Source organism: Theropithecus gelada, chromosome 16 (genome assembly GCF_003255815.1).
Source record: "Theropithecus gelada isolate Dixy chromosome 16, Tgel_1.0, whole genome shotgun sequence".
NCBI lineage: Eukaryota > Metazoa > Chordata > Mammalia > Primates > Cercopithecidae > Theropithecus > Theropithecus gelada.
In genome coordinates, this window is record NC_037684.1 from 26,364,605 (window position 1) to 26,386,591 (window position 21,987).

The 21,987-nt window shown below is 58.1% G+C and overlaps 1 protein-coding gene across 1 annotated transcript in view; it reads left to right on the top strand.

Annotated features, from left to right (window-relative positions):
• Positions 1 to 21,987, top strand: part of ARHGAP23 (Rho GTPase activating protein 23) — an 85,764-nt gene that overhangs the window by 27,137 nt on the left and 36,640 nt on the right. Inside the window, exons 2-11 of the mRNA XM_025361813.1 lie at positions 4,752 to 4,913; positions 7,518 to 7,545; positions 9,456 to 9,551; positions 9,726 to 9,804; positions 9,936 to 9,990; positions 12,698 to 13,862; positions 15,669 to 15,824; positions 16,049 to 16,160; positions 16,372 to 16,429; positions 18,370 to 18,513. Coding sequence (XP_025217598.1) covers positions 4,752 to 4,913; positions 7,518 to 7,545; positions 9,456 to 9,551; positions 9,726 to 9,804; positions 9,936 to 9,990; positions 12,698 to 13,862; positions 15,669 to 15,824; positions 16,049 to 16,160; positions 16,372 to 16,429; positions 18,370 to 18,513 — 2,055 coding nt within the window. The remainder of the gene's footprint in view (positions 1 to 4,751; positions 4,914 to 7,517; positions 7,546 to 9,455; positions 9,552 to 9,725; positions 9,805 to 9,935; positions 9,991 to 12,697; positions 13,863 to 15,668; positions 15,825 to 16,048; positions 16,161 to 16,371; positions 16,430 to 18,369; positions 18,514 to 21,987) is intronic.

A 21,987-nucleotide genomic window follows, 5' to 3' on the forward strand; every position in this document is an offset into this window, starting at 1 on the left:
GTGGAAGAGTCGTGTGTGTGGGGGGGTAGGATAGTATGTTTCTGGGGTATATGCACATAGGGTGAGTGTGTGTGGGAGGGTGGATGTGTGTTGTGTGGGTCTGTACAGAGTGGGTAGGGTGTGAAGCAGAGTGAGGGGCACCTGGAGCATGTGTGACTGTTTCTCTGGGTGCATGGGGCAGATGTGCGCGTGTATGCGCGCGCGCGCGTGTGTGTGTGTGTGTGCGTGCGCGCGCTGGAAGGGTGCAAGGTGTGCGGGCTGGGGGAGAGTGCATGTCTGGGTCGAGGGCTGCCGTCTGTGTGTGAGGGTGCGAGGGTGTGGTCGTGTAGGGGACTGTGTAGTGCCCTGGCGTGTGGGGTGTGAGTGTGGGATCTGGGCGGCCGCGGACAGGGGCCGCCCCGGAGGGGGAGGCGTCAGCCCTGCGCGACTCGCGGGCGTGTCGGGGCTTGGGCGCCTTCAGCCGGGAGGCACGGGAGGCGCGGAGCCGCTCCAGCCGTCCTGCCGCCGTCCGCGCGGGCCGTCCATCCCTTCGGGGCCCCCGGGCCCAGGGCCCGCGGTTCCGGGGGGCGGGCGGGGACCCCCGGGGCCCGCCGGCCACCCGGTTGGTCGAGGACGCCGTCTACCGGGCACCTAGCAGCTGCCCCGGGCCCCCGCGCGGCGCACGCGGCTCCGGAAGCCCGGCCTGAGGCGTACTGGGGCCGGGGCGGTGGCCGGACCTGGGAGTCCCCGCCGGCCGCGGAGCTGGTGGGCAGCGCCGTGTGGCGCGTGGAGCGCGCGGGGGCCGGGGGCTGGCGCTGGGAGCGCGCCGTCGGTGTGGACTGCAGCGCCCCAGAACCGCGCTGTCTCTGGCTGCCCTGCCTCAGTCACAGCGACCGCCGCGCGCCCGGGCCGCGCCGGGCCAGGGTGAGCGCCGCGGGGCCGGGGCCGGGGCCGGGGCCGGGGCAGGACTTGTCGGGGTCTGAGTGGGACTGGGTCACCAACTCCCTGCGGCCTTTGAGCTGTGTGCGCCTTGCATTCCAGGACTGATGCCCCTGGAGCGGGGAGTGAGTGAGGCGCTTGAGAGACGGGGCTGAGGGTGGCAGGATTTGTGGCTTGGAGCTCTGCCAGGGCTTCTGGGATGACAACCCCCAGTTTGGTCGAGGCCTCCAGAGGGCTCAGCCCTCTCGGTTTCCAGGCAGTGGAAGGATGGAAGGGACCAGAGTGTTTGAAGAGACGCTGGGGCTTCTAGGAATCCCAGAGGGTGTGGGCGGGCAGGGACCCTGAGTCCGGGGCAGGCAGAGGCACCACTGAATGGAGCAGGGCACACGACCCAACCCACCCCTGGTAGGGGACCTGGACACGGCACACGAGGGTTTCCTAGTGGGCAGAGGAGGCTAAGTGGCAGACGGGCCCCTGCGGGTAGTGAGTGCTCTCAGGGCTGACAGGGCTGGGCTGGGGGACTGCCATGTTTCTGATATCCGAGATGGACCAGGCTGGTAGGGTGTGAGTCACAGTGGGCGCCATGCCCGGCCTGAACACTGCTCCCTGCAATGACCTCTTTATGCTCCCGGGGGGAGGAGCAGGGCTCCTGGGTTCTAGTTCCTGGTGCTGCCAACCCACCACGTGTCCACCTCTGCCTAATTTGTGGCCTAAGGCCGTCTGCTCTGCTGTCACCATCAGCTGATATTTTTGGACGTCTCTTTCTTTCCTGACATGAGGGTGGGAGTGTTTGGAAATAGATCCAGTCCAGGAGAATTTAATCAGCAATGTCCCTGTGTCCCCTGAGCAACTCCCTCTCAGTCCCCTTGTCTCTGTGCCTAAGTCAGAGAGGCAGAGCTGTGTGTGTGTGAGCTGTGCACCTTTCTAGTTGTTATCAATGGCTGCTTCTCTGTTTTTGCACCTATCACCTCCCCCACCTCAAGATGAGCACAAGACTCAGTTCTGTCCCAGGTCACAGGGGAGGAGAGGAAACATGCATGTATAATAGCACGAAGGATTGAGGTTAAACCTAAGGAAGAACTTCCCACAGGGGTGATGCCAGCTGTGGCTCTTGTTGGGTGTCCTGATATCTCCTCTTCAAGCAGGTGTGTGGTAGCTGTGCCTGTGTGGTAGCTGACATTCTCAAGAGCCTAGTTGGAAGAGGTGGGAGGAAGGGGACTGGAAGGAAGGAACAGAGGAAAGGGAGAGGCAGCGATAAGGGAGGGAATGCTGGTAGTGATTGGTGAGGAGGGGACCTGGAGAGGAAGGCATGCCTCCTGCCCTGGATTACATGCAGGCCCTCCCAGGGAGCATCCCCCCGAGGCAGCCGGCAGCTCCAGGCAGGAAGTGTGCTGGGGGAGGGGCGGGGGCGTGCGGGGACCTGTCCCAGTCACTTTTCGTCACTGGGGCAGCTGGTGGCTTGAACCTTAATCCAGGACAGTAGCAAAACAATGGGCCCTGCAAACAGCCTCAGCTCTGAGCCTGGGTGGGGGACAGGCAGGGGGCAGCCCACACGGGGGAGGAGCAGGGGCTTCTGGTAGGAGAGGGCAGTTGGTGAGGGGACCCCCAGACCCTCTTCGCTCCCTGATCAGTTCCTTGCCAGGTCAGCAGAGATGGGAAATCCGGGGGATTTCAGACCTCAGAAGAATTCCCAGAGAATTTTCTCCTCTGGGCTCCCCAGGCCCCCATGGGGGTTCAGGGCACCGTGGGAGAGGCTAGGCTAAAGCCACAAGTGGAAGATGCTGGACTACCCCTGATGTCAGAACCCCTGCTGAGGCCTTCTGAACTGGGGGTCTTCCAGCTTTTGCATGGCCCCTGTCTGGTAGGGGGCACTCATAGCCTCATCTGGGTAGTTTTCCAGACTGTATAGGATTAGAATAGTCTAGAATGGTCTGTCTCCCTTGCCTGGAGCGCCACTCAGCCTCTTGTGTACTCCACCTGGCTCTATCCCCTGGGGCTGTATGAAGCAGGCCTATTGCCTATTGTCTGTGTCACATTTTTCTTTAATCTTCTGAGATTGGAGGATCTAGCTTCTTCCCCAGGCCTGCTCGACCACAGCCAGGCTCTCCCCTATGCGGAAATCCTTAGCAGAGGGCAGCTGTCTCCCTCCACTGTGTGCGTGGACAGGAGGGTGGATGGTCCATGAATGAACTTGGCATCAGGACATTTGAGTGGCAGATGTTTCTCCAGCTATGAGAAGGGGACAAAAGGGGATGTTGCTAGTGACGTGGGAATTCTTCACTCCAGAACTAATGAGTTGAGGGGAGTGAGGAGTGTTGGTGGTGGGGGCTTCTTGCCCTCTGAGGGGCTTGGACTAGGGACAACATAGAGGTTAGGCCATGTGATGTTACGGATTTAAGAGTCCTCTAGGTGGCCTCTTGGCTTTTCAAAGCCAGGTAGCTTCCCTGTGGCTCCCATCTTCCCCAGCTGGGCTCCATGAGCACCATCCATCTGATACCCTCCTGTCACCCGCCTTCCCTCTCTGTTTCCCAAAGGGCACCCTCTCTCAGGCACTATCTGTTTTGCTTCTTGCCCCAGAAACAGACCTGTGTGCCCCCTCCAAACTCTTGTCTTCAGACACCTCTGCCACATCGTCTTGGAGAATCTCAAGAATTTTGGGAGGTCTGACAGGAGGCTTAGTGTCTCTGAAACTCCTGGCCTTTTTTTTTTTTTTTTTTTTTTTAGACGGAGTCTTGCTCTGTCGCCCAGGCTGGAGTGCAGTGGTGCAATCTCAGTTCACTGCAACTTCCGCCTCCTGGGTTCAAGCTATTCTCCTGCCTCAACCTCTTAAGTAGCTGAGATTACAGGTGCCAGCCACCATGCCTGGCTAATTTTTGTATTTTTAGTAGAGACAGCATTTCACCCTGTTGGCCAGGCTGATCTCGATCTCCTGACCTCAGGTGATCCACCCGCCTTGGCCTCCCAAAGTGCTGGGATTATGGGTGTGAGCCACCGGCCCAGCCACCCCCAGCCTTTCTGGTGAACCAGCCAGGCCTCTGGACTGGGCTCTGGAGCCTCAGGAAGTCCCTTCAGGTGTCTGATGTCCAGTCCACTCCCTCTTGGTTCTTGGTCCCCCCTGTGTTCCTGCTGCTGTTCTTGAAGGATGCGTGGGTACCGGTCTGCTGTGCCTGTGTGTATCTGCATGTCTGTGATGCATGTGCATGCATCTGTATGTGCGTTGTGTGTGCAGGACTTTGATTCTCTGCAACTCTGTGCATATCTATGTGTCTACATAAGTGTGCACATGTGTACTCATTTGTGTGTATCTGTGTGTCTGCACATTTGCACATGCTTGTCTGTATGTTTGTGGTATGTTCCATCTGCATGAGCGTATGTGGCTGTGGCTGTGGCTGTGTCTGCATAAGTATGTGTCTGGGAGTGCATGTATGTGTGCATGTGTGTGTGTGAGATTGTGCATGAGCTAAGACAACAACAGGCACTGTGCAGGAAGGCTATGTATCCAGGGTCCTGCACATAGTAGGTGCTCAGTGAACATTTGCTGAACTCAGCTGAACTGAACTGAATGAACTTGTTTTAGTGAGTTATTTTCCTGAAGGCAAAGACATTATGAGGGGACTGAGTGAAAAGGAAAGAAGGAAAAAGCTATTGGGCTGATGAAGGTGGGAGAGGAAGGAAGGGATGAGGAGGAGGTCAGGGGAGGGAGGGTGCCTGGCAACCCTGGGGCGAAAGACCCCTTTCGGTGCCCCTCCGGTCCTGTGGGCTGCAGGAGGCGGTGCAAACAGCCAAAGTGTCAGCAACACGGGCGCTCAGCCTGGCCTCCCTGTCTCCCACAGCTGCCACTGGGCCCAAGAGATGGGTGCTCTCCTAGGCGCCCCTTCCCCTGGCAGGGGCCGAGGACGCTGCTGCTGCACAAAAGTCCCCAGGACGGCTTTGGCTTCACTCTGCGCCACTTCATCGTGTACCCGCCCGAGTCGGCTGTGCACTGCAGCCTGAAGGTATGCCTGGCTCGCCACTGCCCTGGCCTGGTCTGAAGAAGCTTTCATGGGAGAGGGAGACTCTTTTGTGCCAGTCCCCTTCATGGTCCTTTGACCCTCTCAGAGAAGGGGTCCCTCCTGGGGTCCGGCCTGACTCCCTTCTGCCGTGGCCTGGGGAGGAGGACTGCAGGGAGGCAGTGCCAGCCCTGGCTGGGTGATTTGCACTGTGTGACCATGGACAAACACTTTAATCACTGTGGCCTGGGTCTTCTCAGGAGACCAGGAGGGGTGGCTGGTGCAGGGCAAGGACCTTGCAGGTGGGCAGCCAGGATGCTTACCTCACACCCGCAGATGCTTGTCTCTGGCAGGCGAACAGTTGTCTGGGAGTTCCTGGGACTCCTGATCTACCGACTGCTTCTGAGCTGAGGCTGCTTCTCTCCTCTCCAGCGTGAGCTCTCAGGGGCCTAGCACTCCTGTGGAAGCCCTCCCAGCACACCCCTGGTCCCTGCTGGCGACAGCTCAGCGCGCTGGAAAGAGACCCAGGCTGGGACACAGGAGCCCAGAGTTCCAGTTCTGGGACAACTCCTCACTCATTGTGATTTTGGGGCCGCCTCCCCATCTCTGGGCTCCATTTCTTGTGCTGGAACCTGAGGACATTTATCAACTTGACCCCTCAGAGTCCTTCCTGCCCTAATGTAAACGTTGTGTTCTCCGAGTCCAGGAACCAGGGGTCCTGACCCCAATCCAAGGCTGTGAGCTGGGGAGGGGGGTTCCCTGACAGCGAAGCAGAAGTGTGGGAAGGAGACAGAAGGGGCCCCAGGGAGCAACCAGAGCTCCCCACTAGGGCTCTGCTCCCCTTCCCACTTCTTTTCCAGCAGGGAGGAGACACTGATTTTGGAGTCAATGAACCCCTCTATCCACTTTCCCTAGGGCTGGGATCTGCCTGCACAGCTAGCTATTGGGGACTCTCCCTTGGTCCCACCTATCAGAGAACGAAACAGGGGACTTCACTGTCTGTGTTCGTGTGCTCGCATGTCTCTGTGTGCACCACGTGCTGGCCATGGACACGCACGTGTGTATCTCTTTATGTGTGCATATAGTGTCTGCAAATACATGTCATGTGTACATGTAACTTGCAGCTCTCACATGCATGCCGGAAGCTCTGGGGCTCCTGCATAACTGTTCTCATTGGCTACAGCTGTGCTTAAGAACATACGTGGGTGCTGATGGTGTGTGGAGGGAGCACAGACCCCTCCTTCATGCCCAAGGACACTAGCCCCTTAGTTCTCCAGAAACCCCAGTACTTCCTTCACTCTTTCCCCAGAATGTCCCTCTTTCTGCCCCCAGCACCTTCTCTCAGGGGACCCTGCTGAAGGGTGACAGCCAGGGATAGGCTGCTTCTTCTTTCCAGAACCTGCCCAGGGCTGGGAGGGGCCTTTGGCCTGGAGGCGGGAGGAGGCTGTGTTCTCCCGTCCTTCATGCTGCCGCCTGGGAGCCTGCAGGGAGCTCAGCCGTCCAAATGCATCCGTCTGCCTCTGCCACCCGCTCGCAGTGCTGTCAGTTTGCATCAGCTGGAGTGCACCCCACATGGGAGGACGGGGGCAGAGTGCTTGCTCCCAAGAAGAGCCCAACAGCCTTCTTGTGACCCACCCTACCCTCACTGCCCTCACTGGGGTGCCACAGAGGCCTGGGTTCCAGCCCTGGCTCTGCCACTGAGTCTCTGAGTGGCCTTGAACACACCTTGCCCTGTGAGCTATACAATGGACACATGTGTGGAGAGAGTTAGAAGAGATGACGCTGAAGGTCCGATCCAGCTCTAAAATGCCACATCCAGCTGGCTGAGCCTGTTCCTCTGACCTCCATGCCCTCCTTCCTTGTTCCCCGCCCAAGTCTAGTGCCATCACCTACCACGGTGATCCCAGAGGCCTCCCAATGGGTCCCCTTGATACCCTGCACCCGGGTGCCAGAATCCTCTCCCCTAACTGGCATTTTCACCTCCACTCTCTCCCACAAAAGAACTTCCATTGGCTCCCTCTTTCTGTTCTGTAAGCCTGAGTGCTTTAGCCTGAGTATTGTCACTTGCAGTTGTTGACTTTCTCCTTTAACTCAGCGATTCAGCCCTTGGTGTGCTGTGAGCGCTTATCCCTGCCAGCCAGCATCTGCATGCCCCGCCTCCCTCATCCACAGTGCCTTCTCCCCGCCACCCTCAGATGCCTTTGAGTCCTCTCCCCAGGAGGACTCTAATCAGGCCTCCCCTTGGCGTTCCCTGGAGCCGATTAGCTGTAGTTTGCACTTGTCATGCGCCTATCTGTGACTGCCCGGGTCTTCTGTGTGTGTGAGCCTATGTGATGCCTCCCGCACTGGGCTGGGAGCTCCCCCAGGGAAGGGGTCTTGGGTCACTTGCTGGATTGTGGGTTCCCGGGGTGGTGGGGTCGCATGTCACTGGGGAACTTGGCTTGGGACCTGGTGCCCCTTGGACACCCCTCCTGCACCCTCCCCTGCTGAGCTACTTGGGAGGAGATAAGGGGTGGCGGGAACCTGAAGGGGCCCTGCCCACTGGAGCTGGGCCACCCTGGCTGCTGAGGGCTGGACTGAGGCCAACACCCACCCCTCTGTTCCCTGCAGGAGGAAGAGAATGGAGGCCGTGGAGGAGGTAAGGGAGGACTGGTGGGCGCTGGACCTGCACGGGGACTCATCTTCCAGCTCCTATCTCACCTTGTCCCTGCCAAGTCTGCCTGTCCTTTTCTGTGCCCCCCTCCCTTGACTCCTGTTCCTGCCTTTGCTCCTGTCTGTGCCCTGGGTCTGGCCCCCTCTGGGCGCCTCTTCCTCTCTCTCTGTTCTCCCCCTTTCTTTTCTCACATTTGTCTCCCTTGGACATTTCCTTAACAGAAGTTTGCTGAGCTCAGCACACTATGGGCGGCACTCTGGGGAGCAGATGGGTGTCTGCACCTGGCCCCTGCCCTCAAGCTGCTCCCAGCCTAGAACAAGGCAGGGCAGGGCTACAGGGCCTGGGGGCTGGTGGTGGGAATGCTGAGCAAAGGCTGTCCTTGGAGGTGGAGATAGTAGGGTCCTGGTGGAAGTCAGGGGGCCCCAAGGTCTTTCTCGCCTACGATGTGAGCCTGACTCCCCTTGCTGTGGCCCTTGCTCCCCAGAGGCCCCTGGCAGACACCCAGGCTCCCAGGGTATTCAAAGGCAGAGCGCCTTCTCTGGCAGCCTTCCTGCTCCGCCACTGGGGCTTCTGTTGGGGCAGCCATAGGACACTCCTGCATCCCCATCCAGAGGCTGTGGTGGGGGAGGAGCCAGCTGGCCTAGAGCAGGCCCATTTCTCTGTTAGCTTAGAGTTAGCAGCACTTAGGAGCAGAGGAACTTTGTTGGGGTGCAATGCAATTTGTGCCCATCCTAGGGGCCTTGGACCTCTGCTTTGGAGCCCCTGAGCCTGGGGAAAGGAGGAGGTGAGGGATGTGAACATTAGGTGTCTTGCTGGGTCTGCGGGAGTGGGCATCCCTGCGAGGAGGGCATCTGACCCTGCCACGTGTCTTCAGAACTGTTATGGCCTCTTGTATGGTGCCCTTTCCTCTGTTTCATGACTTGTGTGTGCACCTGTGAATGTGAGAATCTGCCTCCCCCACTGGACAGGGAGCTCTGGAAGGACAAGGGCTGTGCTTGTTTATCCTTTTTTTTTGTTTGTTTTTTGAGATGGAGTCTTGCTCTATCAACCAGGCTGGAGTGTAGTGGTGCGATCTGGGCTCACTGCAACCTCCACCTCCCGGGTTCAAGCAATTCTCCTGCCTCAACCTCCTGAGTAGCTGAGGTTACAGGTGCCCACCACCGTACCCGGCTAATTTTTGTATTGTATTTTTTAGTAGAGACGGGGTTTCACCATGTTGGCCAGGCTGGTCTTGAACTCCTGACCTCATGATCTGTCTGTCTTAGTCTCCCAAAGTGCTGGGATTACAGGCGTGAGCCTTTTTTTTTTCTTTTCTTTTCTTTTTTTTTTTTTTTGAGACAGGGTCTTGCTCTGTCACCCAGACTGGAGTGCAGTGGCACAATCCCAACTCACTGCAACCTCTCTCTCCCAGGTTCAAGTGTTTCTCCTGCCTCAGCCTCCTGAGTAGCTGGGATTACAGGCACGCGTGCTACCACACCCAGCTAATTTTTGTATTTTTAGTAGAGACGGGGTTTCACCATATTGGCCAGGCTGGTCTCGAACTCCTGACCTCAAGTGATTCACTCGCCTTGGCCTCCCAAAGTGCTGGGATTATAGGCGTGAGTCACCGCGCCTGGCCTGTTCTTCCTTTTTAGTGTAGTTTTAGCACATAAAGAGGACACAGGAGGTGTTTACGGTGTGTCCCCATAGGTTTTCATTCTCCCAGGTCTGTGTCCTCCTGTCGGGTTCTGTGCCTCCATGGGCCTGCCCAATGTCCCCGTGGATGTGTGGTCCTGTGCATGTTTGTGACCGGGCGAGTGCGATCATTCTCTGAGTGTGTGTCCCCTGTGTGTGTAGCTGTGCATGGGTGTGACCTTCAGCAGCCACCCCCAGCTAACCTGGCTGATGCCCACCAGGACCCTCCCCCCGGCACCGCCTGGAGCCCATGGACACCATCTTTGTCAAGAATGTGAAGGAAGATGGCCCTGCCCACAGGGCAGGGCTTCGCACAGGTGAGCTGTCCCAGTTACCTGGGCTCTACTTTCTGCCTTCTGGCTAGGATTTGATTCTCGGATCCAGGTGTTGGGGAGGCTCCTATCCCCAGTGTTAGCCATGCCTGGTACAGGGGTTCTCAGATGGGGCCTTTGATGCCCCTTGGTCACCAGTCGTGCACTCCTTGTCCCCAGGAGATCGACTGGTAAAGGTGAATGGGGAAAGCGTCATTGGGAAGACCTACTCTCAGGTCATAGCTCTCATCCAGAATAGGTGAGTGCCCCTGACCCTTTGTCCCATATTATCTCCCCGCCCCTTTGCCCTGGGGGTGCCCTGGAGACCAGAATCCCTTCTTCCTGGACCCTGTTCATTGGCCCAGCCTGACTCCCTGCCTGTCTCTGTAGCGATGACACTCTGGAGCTATCTATCATGCCCAAGGACGAGGACATCCTCCAGCTGGTGAGTCCGGCCCCTGCAGCCTGAGAGGAGACCCCTGAGCCCTGGGGCAGCACCGGCTCCCCTGGGAGGCAGAGAAGGAAGTATTGGGAGGGCGCAGGCCGACATTGCCCAATTGGGGATGCCAAGCCCATCCCTGGGATGGGGCTGGTTGTTGCTTCATTCGGAGCTGCTCTGTGCTGGGGGAGAGGGAGTCCTGGCCTTGGCAGGCAGGATTCCTGCCAGGGTATCTGGAAGGAGGGTGGCCCAACAGGCTTCGCCAGCCTGGCATGTTCTTGTCAGCTCCTAGTAGAGATGCCTGTTCCCTGCATCCTCTCCCCTCTTGGCCCTGAGTACTGCACCACGCAGTACCCAAGCAGCACACACAGGTACACAGCCACAGAACACAGCCCCACAGTCCCACCCTCTGTATAGCACGAAGCACACCACAATACACACACAGCACCAGTCATGTGCCACAATAGAGACAACCACACAAGCACCCACTGCCACAGTTCACCCTCACACAGCGAAGTGCACCACAACACACACCCACAAACATTAAAACATGAAACACTCACCAGCCCCTTGGCTCCCTGTAGTACAAACAGCATAGTACCTCGCATACTCGGACCTCTCCACAACTACACATCCACGCCCCACTTTCACAACATGTATGCCCGCAAACACCACAGCATCCTCCTGCCCATCTCAGCGCATGTGTCCACCCGTGTTACAGGACTCCAAATTTATACGTTCGTCACCTCAGCATACCTAGAAGATAGCATGTAGCCTGCCACACAGAGAGCGTGGCCCAGACACTGCACGAAGCAGGCCCTGCACTCCCAAGCGTGCCCTTTCACACACACGCCCACACTTACACACTGCCTCTTTGTGCCCGGAGCCCCGGGCGGTCCTCTCTGCCCAGTGCCCACCTCCCTGGTCTCATGGGTCCCAGCCAGATGGCGGCTTACTTGCCCCTGATGTCACTGTCCCCGGGGAGGCCCTGGGAGCCCCTGTGCTGGCTTCTGCTTTGGACGCACTCTCGTAATCACTGTAATCACAGTGCCATGCCTAGCACGATGCCCCTCTGGAAACCTCCACCCCTGACCTCGATTGTCCCCTTGCTCTTTCTGGGGAGAGGAAGGAAGGAAGGGGGGCTCTGAGATAGACTGCTCACCCCAAGTCTCAAGGCCCTTCCTGTACAGCTCCCCCAGGCTGAGGCGAGGCCAGCTATGGGGAAGTGACAGGGCGGGACCCTAGGATGTCCCCCACTCTCTCCAACTGGCAGGGGCAAGGAGTGGGAAGGGCAGCAGCCTCCAGTTCTTCTGCCCAGGCTGGGGTGGGCTGGCAGCCCCAGATGTCAGCATCTGGGGGCCTCCACTGGTCCCCGCATCTCCGCCAGCCGGAGGGTGGGGCCCAGGCATTCCTGTGGTTGGGAGCCAAGGCTGGAGGCCAATCGGGCCTCGGCAGCTGCTGACGCCACCACCGACGCGGCGAGGCCCCTCCACACCCATCCTCTCCTCCCTCCTCCTCCCGCCAGCCAGCCGAGAGAGAGCCGGGTGGGGGTGAGGGGGAGCCGCAGGGAGGGCAGACAGAGGGGGACCGGAGGCCCTGGCCAGGGTGACGCAGTGGTCACTGGGGGGGTTAGCCAGAGCTGGGGGCGGGCAGAGGCGGGCTGGGATGCTGCCGCCGCTGTGATGATGCCGGGAGCCTGGGGAGACGGCGGGATGGCAGGAGGGAGAGGTATGTGTGTGCTGGCCCCTGTGCCAGCTGGAGGGGCTGAGTGTGCGGGGGTGTGGTTTAGCTTGTCCTCATCACATGATGTTTGTGCCTGGGACTGGAGGTGTAGTTATTTGTGTGTGTTTCATTGTGTTTTACTGTGTGTGTGTGTGAGTGTGTCTCTGGGTGTGTATCTTCCGGTGTCTCCTCGTAGTTGGTGTGTGTGTCTGTTTGGTTTTACCCTCCCACCCTTTGGTTCTTTGGCCTGAGTTAGGCTCCTGGACACCTCAGCAGGGGCCAGGCTGGGCCCAGGCCACAAGGCCGCTGTCCCTGGGAGCTGACTCCTTTTTTGGCTGGGCCTGGGCGCTGGCCCTGTCACTCCTTAGCAATGCAGCGTCAGCCTCAGCTCCCAGTGCCAAATTCCAGGCCCAGGGGTGGCAGAAGGTGGCTCAAGGCCCTTCCTTCAAGCCTGGCAGGAGGTGGGCAAACTCCTCCTCACCCCTGTGGCTCAGGAGCCAGCTCCCCATTCCCGGGGATGGAGGGACAGCTGGGCTCTGCCAGACTCTGCCCCACCCGGACACACCCCTAGCCGGCTTTCTTCTCTCATCTGCCACCTTGACTGGTCTCTGTGGGGTTTCCCGGCTCCACCCGAGGAGCTCTGGGCATTGGTGGACATAAGGCGCAGGCAGGCGGTGGAGGCCAGGACTGGGGGAGGACCCCAGGAAACAGATGCTGGAATGTTTGTGGCTAAGGCAGTCCTTGTCATAGTCTTAGCGAAATCCCACTTTTGCTGGAGTTTGCTCGTGTCTCAAAGGCTTCTTGCTTCTTCTTTGTTCTCTCCCTGGACATGCCCTTCCACCCCCACCCACTTGTGCCGCCCCCTCGTTCCCCCCACCGCTTGGTCCTCTCCCTTCATTCCCCTCCTGGGCTCCTTGACCTCCTCGGGCTGCCATGCCCCTACCCCGTGGGACTTGTCTGGCCCCGCTCATCTGTCTGTGTCTCCGGCCAGGCCTACTCCCAGGATGCCTACCTGAAAGGGAACGAGCCGTATTCTGGAGAGGCCCGCAGCATCCCAGAGCCACCCCCCATCTGCTACCCCCGCAAGACCTACGCCCCTCCGGCCCGGGCCTCCACCAGGGCCACTATGGTGCCTGAGCCCACCTCAGCACTGCCCAGTGACCCCCGGAGTCCTGCTGCCTGGAGTGACCCGGGGCTCTGCGTGCCACCTGCTGCCCGTGCCCACCCAGACAACTCTTCCTTGGGGATGAGCCAGCCCCGCCCCAGCCCTGGTGCCTTCCCCCACCTCACCTCAGAGCCCCGGACGCCCCGTGCCTTCCCGGAGCCTGGCAGCCGGGTGCCCCCCAGCAGACTGGAGTGCCAGCAGGCCTTGTCACACTGGCTGTCAAACCAGGTACCCCGCAGGGCGGGGGAGAGACGGTGCCCAGCCATGGCCCCCCGGGCCCGCAGCGCCTCCCAGGACCGGTTGGAGGAGGTGGCTGCCCCCCGCCCGTGGCCCTGCTCCACCTCCCAGGATGCCTTGAGCCAGCTGGGCCAGGAGGGCTGGCACCGAGCTCGCTCAGATGACTACTTGAGCCGGGCCACCCGTTCTGCCGAGGCACTGGGGCCGGGGGCCCTGGTGTCACCCCGCTTTGAGCGGTGTGGCTGGGCTTCCCAGCGTTCGTCTGCCCGCACCCCCGTCTGCCCAACTCGGGACCTGCCAGGGCGCCAGGCCCCGCCCCCGCCTGGCCTGCAGGGCCTGGATGACCTCGGGTACATCGGCTACCGGAGCTACAGCCCATCATTCCAGCGCCGGACCGGCCTCCTGCATGCACTCTCCTTCCGGGACTCACCCTTTGGGGGGCTGCCTACCTTCAACCTGGCCCAGTCACCTGCACCGTTCCCACCAGAGGCCTCTGAGCCACCCAGGGCTGTACGGCCGGAACCCAGCACCCGGGCCCTGGAGCCTCCTGTGGAGGATCGCCGCGATGAGGTGGTCCTGAGGCAGAAGCCCCCGACGGGCCGCAAGGTTCAGCTGACCCCCGCAAGACAGATGAACCTTGGATTTGGTGACGAGTCCCCAGAGCCAGAGGCCAATGGGCGAGGGGAACGCCTGGGCAGGAAGGTGGCCCCTTTGGCCGCCACTGAAGACTCTCTGGCTTCCATCCCCTTTATTGGTGAGTGATGGCACATGTGGCTGTCCTGGGGGACTTGGCTGTTGGCTTTCTGTGTCCTGCTGTACCCCATCTGCCTGTCTATCATGGGCAGAACTCGGCTGGGTGCTAGTGGGATCATCTTTTTTCTCTGTCAATTCATTCATCTGTTCATCCATCCATCCATCTATTCTTCCATCTTTCCTTCTGTTCTCTGTCATCCTTTCTTCTATCCTACCTCTCATTCATTTATCCTTCCAGCATCTTTCCATACACTCTTTTCTTCCTCTCTCCATCCATCCATCCATCCATCCATCCATCCATCCATCCATCATCTGTTCTTCCTTCCTTCTTTCCTTCCCCTCCCCCTCCTTTGTTCATTCATTTGTTCCATCCATCCATTCATCCATCCATCCATCTATTCTTCCTTCTTTATTTTCTTCTCTCTCACCTTCTTTTGTTCATTCATTTGTTCCATCCTTTCTTCCAACCATTCATCCATCTTTCTTTCTTTCGACTCTTCCTTCCATCCTCCCTTTGTATCTTTCCCTCTTTGTCCCTTCCATCCACCCTCCATCCCTCCATCCACTCACCAGATATTTGTGTTAGGCCCTGTGTGTGGCTCCATGTTCTCCTGGACTGGATGGTCCAGCAGAGGGTGGTGGACAGGCAGGAACAATCCGTTGGGATGGGCATGTGGTGAGACAGGGAGCTTAAGGAGAAGGGCTCGGAGAAGGGCTGTGGTGAGAATCTTGGAGAAAGGACATTTGGGCTAAGACTTGAAGGATGAGAAAGAGTTCATCAGGGGAAGAATATTCAAGGAGAGGAAATATAATATGCAAAGACCCTTAAGTGAGAGGCAGGACCCCCCTTCTGGGTTGTAAGGACCCTTTCAAGCCCAAGGGTCTCATCAGTCACTGGGGTTGGCTTTTGAAAGCATTGGGAACCCTCTAAGGCTTGCCTTGCCTTCGACTGGATGCAGGAGAGGGAGAGGCAAGAGAGTAGAGCGGCTGGGTGATGCCCAGGTTTCTGGCCAGTCTTGGAGATGGTGCCTCATCCCCGTGTTGGGAGTGAGAGGGGGAGAAAGTTCAGGACTGTTGAATATGAGACGCCCAGGAGGGAGCAGGATAGACGGGGCTAGGGAGAAAGAGCAAGATGCAGGGTAATGGAGAGGGATGGCGGGAGATGGGAGGTGAGCTCACCCTACCAGACAGTGAGAGGGCGGAGGCCTGGGGCGGGGGGAAGACACAGCCCTGGCTCCCCCAGCCAGCCTTCAGTAGAGCAGAGACACAGCCCCTTCTGTGAGTAAGGAAGGCTCTAGGCTGTGGCCAGGAGAGGCAGTCTCTTCTTCCAGAGCACACTCTGTCTGAGGGGGAGATGTAATCTCTCCCCTTGAGGAGCCCCAACTGATGGGGGAGCCCTTACCTTAGGAAGCTCTCAGTCTGATGGGGAAGACACTGCCCCTGCCCTCAGAAGGCTCTTGGTCTGAGAGAGGAGACACAGTTCATTCTTTCTGAGTGCCCTCAGTCTGATGGTGGAGACACTGTTCCTGCCCTCAAGAGGCTCCCAGTCTGATGGGGGAATATTGGCTCTGTCCTCAAGAGCCTGGTCTAAGGAGGGTGGCTCAGCCCCACTCCTGAGGGGAAGGATTCCACGGCCACAGTCTGGACAGTGGGCCAGTCACGCTTGGCAGTGGGCATGTTGCCAGCAGGACCCTTTGAGATGTGTTTGAGCCTGGAGGCGAGTGGCACAGGGGCTGGCAAGGCTGGGGTGGGGCAGGCAGGCTCCGCTCTCTGCCGCCTTCACACCTCTCTCCCTTCACGTGCACAGATGAGCCCACCAGCCCCAGCATTGACCTCCAAGCCAAGCATGTCCCTGCCTCTGCTGTGGTCTCCAGTGCCATGAACTCGGCCCCTGTCCTGGGCACCAGCCCATCCTCCCCGACCTTCACCTTCACCCTCGGACGCCATTACTCGCAGGACTGCAGTGAGCACTCCCCACACCCCCAGCCCCACCCTCTCCCCCGCTGCCCAGTCCCAGGGATTTCTGTTGGGCCTGCTGCTTGATGTCTGGCCTCTTCCTCTGGTTTCTGCTCCTCCTGGGGCCCCTTGGGAGAGTCACCTCCTGCCCCTGCCCAGAAGGGAGGGCTCTGGGAAACCCCTGACCTGCTGCCCCACTGACCCTGAGGCCCGACACGGGTGGCTTTGCAGGTAGCATCAAGGCTGGCCGCCGCTCCTCCTACCTGCTGGCCATCACCACGGAGCGCTCCAAGTCCTGCGATGATGGGCTCAACACCTTCCGCGACGAGGGCCGAGTTCTGCGGTGAGGCGCTGTCTGGACATGGGGTGGGGTGGCCACAGCCACCCTGGCCAGCTGCTCTGGGGCAGGGCTCTTGGCCCTGGGGTCCTCTATGCAGGGGACAGTGTGCCTCCCCTACTGGAAGGCCTCTGGGCCTTGGGTTTTGGTGGGTGACGAGATAGTGAGGTCCCAGCTCTGCTGCCCACATCCCTCACCCTTGACCCTCGCTTCCCAGGCGCCTGCCAAACCGCATACCCAGCCTGCGGATGCTCCGGAGCTTCTTCACCGACGGGGTGAGCTGCAAGTGTGTGTGTGCACAGGAGCGAGGGTGCGGGGAGAGAGGGTGTTGGGGAGGTGGGGCCACAGCCTTGGCATGGGGGTTCCTGCTCCAGCTCCTGCCTTCCCCCTCCTCCCTGCACCCCTCACCCTCGTGTCCACCGCGGGACTCGCCCTCTTCTGTGGGCCCTAGCATCCCTGAATGACACCACGCAGCCCCACCCAGGGGCCTCTGTCTGGACTGCCTCTTTCCAGACCCATCCCCCATAGCCACATGACTCACTTCTCCACTGTCTTCACGGCTTTTTAGGTCTTCCCTGAAATTCCAGCCTCCACTGACATTTCACGCCTCCCTTCGCTACTCTATGTTTTCCTCCTCAGCACGCCTCATGTACAATTGGTGTTTCCCTTCCTCCCTGCCTGGCTTCCCAGCTAGAATAGAAGCTCCCCGAGCTTATATTTGGGGCTTCATTTGTTTCCTTTACTACCCTCACTCAGTATTTGCATCTCGTCTTGTCTTCATGGGACGGGGTCGGGGGTGGACACTGGAAAGGTGTGGCTGGAATACAGGGTTGAGATTGGTGGACAGGTGGAGTTCCCAGCCTCAGCACTTGGGGAGGTAGGATCAGGCCTGTGATAGCCCCAGCTGTTTGTTTGTTTGTTTTGAGACAGAGTTTCACTCTGTTGCCCAGGCTGGAGTGCAACGGCATGATCTTTGCTCACTGCAACCTCCATCTCCCGGGTTCAAGCTATTCTCCTGCCTCAGCCTCCTGAGCAGCTGGGATTACAGACATGTAGCACCATGCCCGGGTAATTTTTGTATTTTTAGTGGAGATGGGGTTTCTCCATGTTGGCCAGGCTGGTCTCGAACTCCTGACCTCAGGTGATCCACCCACCTCCGCCTCCCAAAGTGCTGGGATTACAGGTGGGAGCCACTGCGCCCAGCCTCAAGTGATCATCTCCCAAAATGCTGGGAGTACGGGCATAAGCCATCACACCTGGACGTATTGTTGTTTTTAAAATCATATATATATTTTTTATGCGTGATTTTTTTTTTTTTTTTTAGATGGAATCTCACTCTATTGCCCAGGCTAGAGTGCAGTGGCACTATCTCAGCTCACTGCAACGTCTGCCTTCTGGGTTCAACCGATTCTTGTGCCTCAGCCTCCCAAGTAGCTGGGATTACAGGCATGCTCCACCACACCTGGCTAATTTTTGTGTTTGTAGTAGAGATGGGGTTTTACCATGTTGGCCAGGCCAGTCTTGAACTCCTGACCTCAAGTGATCTGCCCGCCTCAGCCTCCCAAAGTGCTGGGATTATAGGCATAAGCCACCATGCCCGCCGCACCTTTCCCCGGCTGTTTTTTATTATAGATGGACTGGAAAAGCCATCTTGACGTCAAGCCCTCTGTCTCATTGGTTGGTTGAACACCCCGATGATGTTGGTACCTAGTTTATTTCTTATCACTTCTTCTGCTTACTTAACTCTCGCTTGACTTGCACCCTCTGCGGCTGGAGTCCTGTTGACACTGTCACTTCCTCTGTTTAACTCCTTGTGGACATGACTACCTGCTCCACTCACTCAGCCTTTGTTGATGTTCCCACTTCCCCTGTTTATTTAACTCCTCATTGACATGATCACTTCCTCCATTTCCTTAATTCTTCTAAGTCTATAAAGTTACAGGAGGCTCCGGATTGGCTCCTCTAGCGTGGTGAGGCATGTGGTCTGCTGGTAGGTCATAGCCTTTCCTCCTTTCTGGCTTCTCCTTTATGTATTTCTCATGACCTCAACACAAGTGGTCCAGAGAGGACAAGCAACGCCCAAGAGGTCACACAGCACATCGGGGTGTAGCACAGACATATACCAGGTCTGTGCGGCCGCAAGTGGTCCATGGGGTTCCTGAGATGCTGGCATTGTGGGAGCCACCCTAAATTGTCCTCTGTTGTCTCCCTGCAGTCCTTGGATAGCTGGGGCACCTCTGAAGATGCTGACGCTCCTTCTAAGCGACACTCAACCTCTGACCTCTCAGATGCAACCTTCAGTGATATCAGGAGAGAAGGCTGGTTGTATTATAAGCAGATTCTCACCAAAAAGGGGAAGGTAAGATGGGTGGAGGAATGAGGTGGAAGCTGAACCCTCCAGCTTCTCCTAGGCCTACCCTGACAGCCTCTGGAGCCAGAAAGAACCAGTGTAGGTTGTGCCATGAAGGATGGAGGTTAGATGCTAGGAAGAACTTCCTGGCAGGGGGATTTGAAGAACTTATGTAAAAGAAGTTAACAAAAGAGGTGGATTTTGCTGTGGGATGGATCTGATAAAGTCGTACTTGGAATTCTGGCGAAATCATCCCATAGTGGCCCTGGCTTGACAGGCCATCCTGAAGATGACCACTGGGGCTCATGGAAAACAAGGAGCAAGGCTGGGGTGATTTCCGTAGGAGAGCTAAGGCCCAAGAAGAAGGCAGGCAGGCCAGCAAAGGGCTTAGTGTTCATCCTAAGGGCAACCAAAACTCTTGGGGGCTTTTGCCAAGGGAGTTACAGCTTTAAAATGTCCATTTGGCTCTCTGGGAGTGAGTTAGGGAGGGGCCACGCTGGAGGCAAGAAGACCAGTTAGGAGCCACCATGGAGATCCAGGTGAGAGGCGAAGGGGGCTTCGGGGAGTAGATGGGGAGGGCCTGGGAGGGAACCAGCAGGACCCTGAGAGGAGAAGGGCAGGGCCACTGGAACCAGGGGGCGCAAACCCTGGCCCAGGCTGCGCTGTGGGCTGGAGAAGTGGGAGGAGGGACCACTGCCTTCCCTCCCGGCGATTAGGATGAACCTGGGTTTGACTCTTGACTGCATCACCCATTGCTCTGAGAGCCTTGGTGAGTCACCTGGCCGTGACTCAGTGTCCTCGTCTGTAAGTGGAGCTAACAGTAATCCCTAGCTCATAAGCCTATTGCTAAGGATTAAATGAGATGATCTAAGTAAAGGGTTTACCCAGTGCCCGGCACTTGGAGCTGCTGTACTTCTGCTTACTGCTATTTGTTTTCCTTTTTTGAGATGAAGTCTCGCTGTGTTGCCCAGGCTGGAGTGCAGTGGCACGATTTCGGCTCACAGCAACCTCTGCATCCCAGGTTCAAGCAATTCTCCAGCTTCAGCCTCCAGCTTCAGGCACTCACCACCAAACCTGGCTATTTTTTTTTTTTTTTTGGTATTGTTTTAGTAGAGACAGAGTTTCACCATGTTGGTCAGGCTGGTCTCGAACTCCTGATCTCAAATGATCCGTCTGTCTCGGCCTCCCAAAGTGCTGGGATTACAGGCATGAGCTACTGTACCTGGCCCACTTACTGCTATTTGAATTTTCTACCCTGCCTTCTGAGGTCTTGGGGGCCCCTGGAAAGAACATAAGCTTTGAAGCAGACAGACTTTGAATTCCTGTCTGGCCATATATCAAGCACATGGCTTTGGGCACCCCACTTACCTTCCCTGAGCCCCCACTTTCTGATCTGTACGACGGGAACAATATTATCCTACCCCAAGGGCTGCTGTGGATTAAGTGAGGGTGAAGTCCAGGCAGGACTGGTGCTCCTCTGTGGAGAATGACTAAGGCCTCCCTGCTTGGGAGCCTCTGTGGAGGTTCTGGGGAGTTAGTGGTGAGGGAGCCAGGGCAGCCCTGCCCTCCTGGGGCTCCTGTCGCTCCTGTCAAGCAGAGAGAATGCATGTGGCATCATGGTTCCAAGTGCACAGACTGCTATGACACTGGGGTGCAGGGGCAGGTGGACCTGGGTAGGGAGGTGTCCAGAGACTGAGACACGAAAGGGATGAGAAGCCACAAAACTGGGAGACAATGGAGGGGCCTGACAGGGAAGATGTCTCCTTAGAAGGTCTTGGGGAGAGGTGGGAGAGGTGTGCTGGGAGCCAGGGTGAGAGGTGGAAGATGAGCTGGGGAACTGGGCACCTGCCCAGAGTGTGGGGCCTCGATACCCAGGAAGAGCCTGTCCAGGGTTTTATTGTTTTGTTTTGTTTTGTTTTGTTTTATTTATTTTTTTTGAGACAGTCTCACTCTGTCGCCCAAGCTGGAGTGCAGTGGCCGGATCTCAGCTCACTGCAAGCTCTGCCTCCCGGGTTTATGCCATTCTTCTGCCTTAGCCTCCCGAGTAGCTGGGACTACAGGTGCCTGCCACCATGCCCGGCTAGTTTTTTGTATTTTTTTAGTAGAGACAGGGTTTCACCGTGTTAGCCAGAATGGTCTCGATCTCCTGACCTCGTGATCCGCCCGTCTCGGCCTCCCAAAGTGCTGGGATTACAGGCTTGAGCCACCATGCCTGGCCTATCTTATTTTATTTTATCTATTTTTGAGATGGAGTTTCACTGTGTCGCCCAGGCTGGAGTGCAGTGGTACGATCTTGGCTCACTGCAACCTCCGTCCCCCGGGTTCAAGCAATTCTCGAGCCTCAGCCTCCTGAGTAGCTAGGACTACAGGTGCCTGCTACCACGCCCGGCTAATTTTTGTAGTTTAGTAGAGACTGGGTTTCACTATGTTGGCCAGGCTGGTCTCAAACTCGTGACCTCAAGTGATCTGCCTGCCTCGGCCTCCCAAAGTGCTGGGATTACAGGCGTGAGCCACCACGCCCGGCTCTGTCTAGGGTTTTAAATGTGGGCTGGGGATGCCTGGAGACTGGGGTTGTGTCTGTGACAGGAGGAGCCAATCCCATTGCCGTTGTCCAGGTGAGTGAGTCTGGGGGCCCTGACCAAGGCGGTGGTGTGGGGCCGGGTGGAGCAGACCCTGTAGAGAGAGATTCCAGGGGAAGGAGGGCCAGGTCTTGCCAGCTGCTGGGAGGTACGAAAGGAGGAGGAGGCAATAAGGTTCCTGGATTCCTGGCTTGGGCTGAGGGAGGGTAGTGGGTGGTGGGACCCTCCCTGGCAATGGCACACTGGAGGAGCAGGTTTGGGGAGAGGAAGCCAAGGGGCTCCACTGAGGCTGTGTGAGTCTGAGGGCCCTGGGACAGACCCCAGTGGAGGTGTCCTGGAGACAAAGGCTCTGAGGGCGTGGCACTAGAGGGAGGCCTGGCCTTTGTCTGTCAGCACCGACCAGTTACCTGTGCCTCTGTGCATGAGCTTGAAGGAAAAAGGCAAGAGACCCGGCTGAGCCTTGAGAGAAGTGGGGGTGGGGGGCGAGGGGAGCGTGGCAGGGGAGGCTGACAGAGACCAAAAAGAGCCAGCAAGTTGGCAGCGACACGTGGTGTGGGAGCCATGAGGCAGGGAGGGACCAGCCATGCGCACTGTGCGAGGAGAGCCACATGCGGGCCAGCCCTTCCAGTCTAACATGTGAGCCACAGGAAGGGTCCTTGCGAACTTGGCTGGCTCCCCCTGCCGGGGAGCCTGACCCGCAGCTCCTGGGGGCCCTGAGCCCAGTTCAGGGACAGGAGCTGGCCCCTTACTGCTCACTGACCAGTTCTGGAGGACCATGCCTCCACTCCCTTGCTGGCCAAAACCCGATGTCGCTCGCTGCCTTGGTGCTGTGGCTTGGACATTGGAGGAGAGTCTTCAAGTCAGCCTCAGGCCCTTCGTCCACCCAGGCCGTGGGCACCCTCTC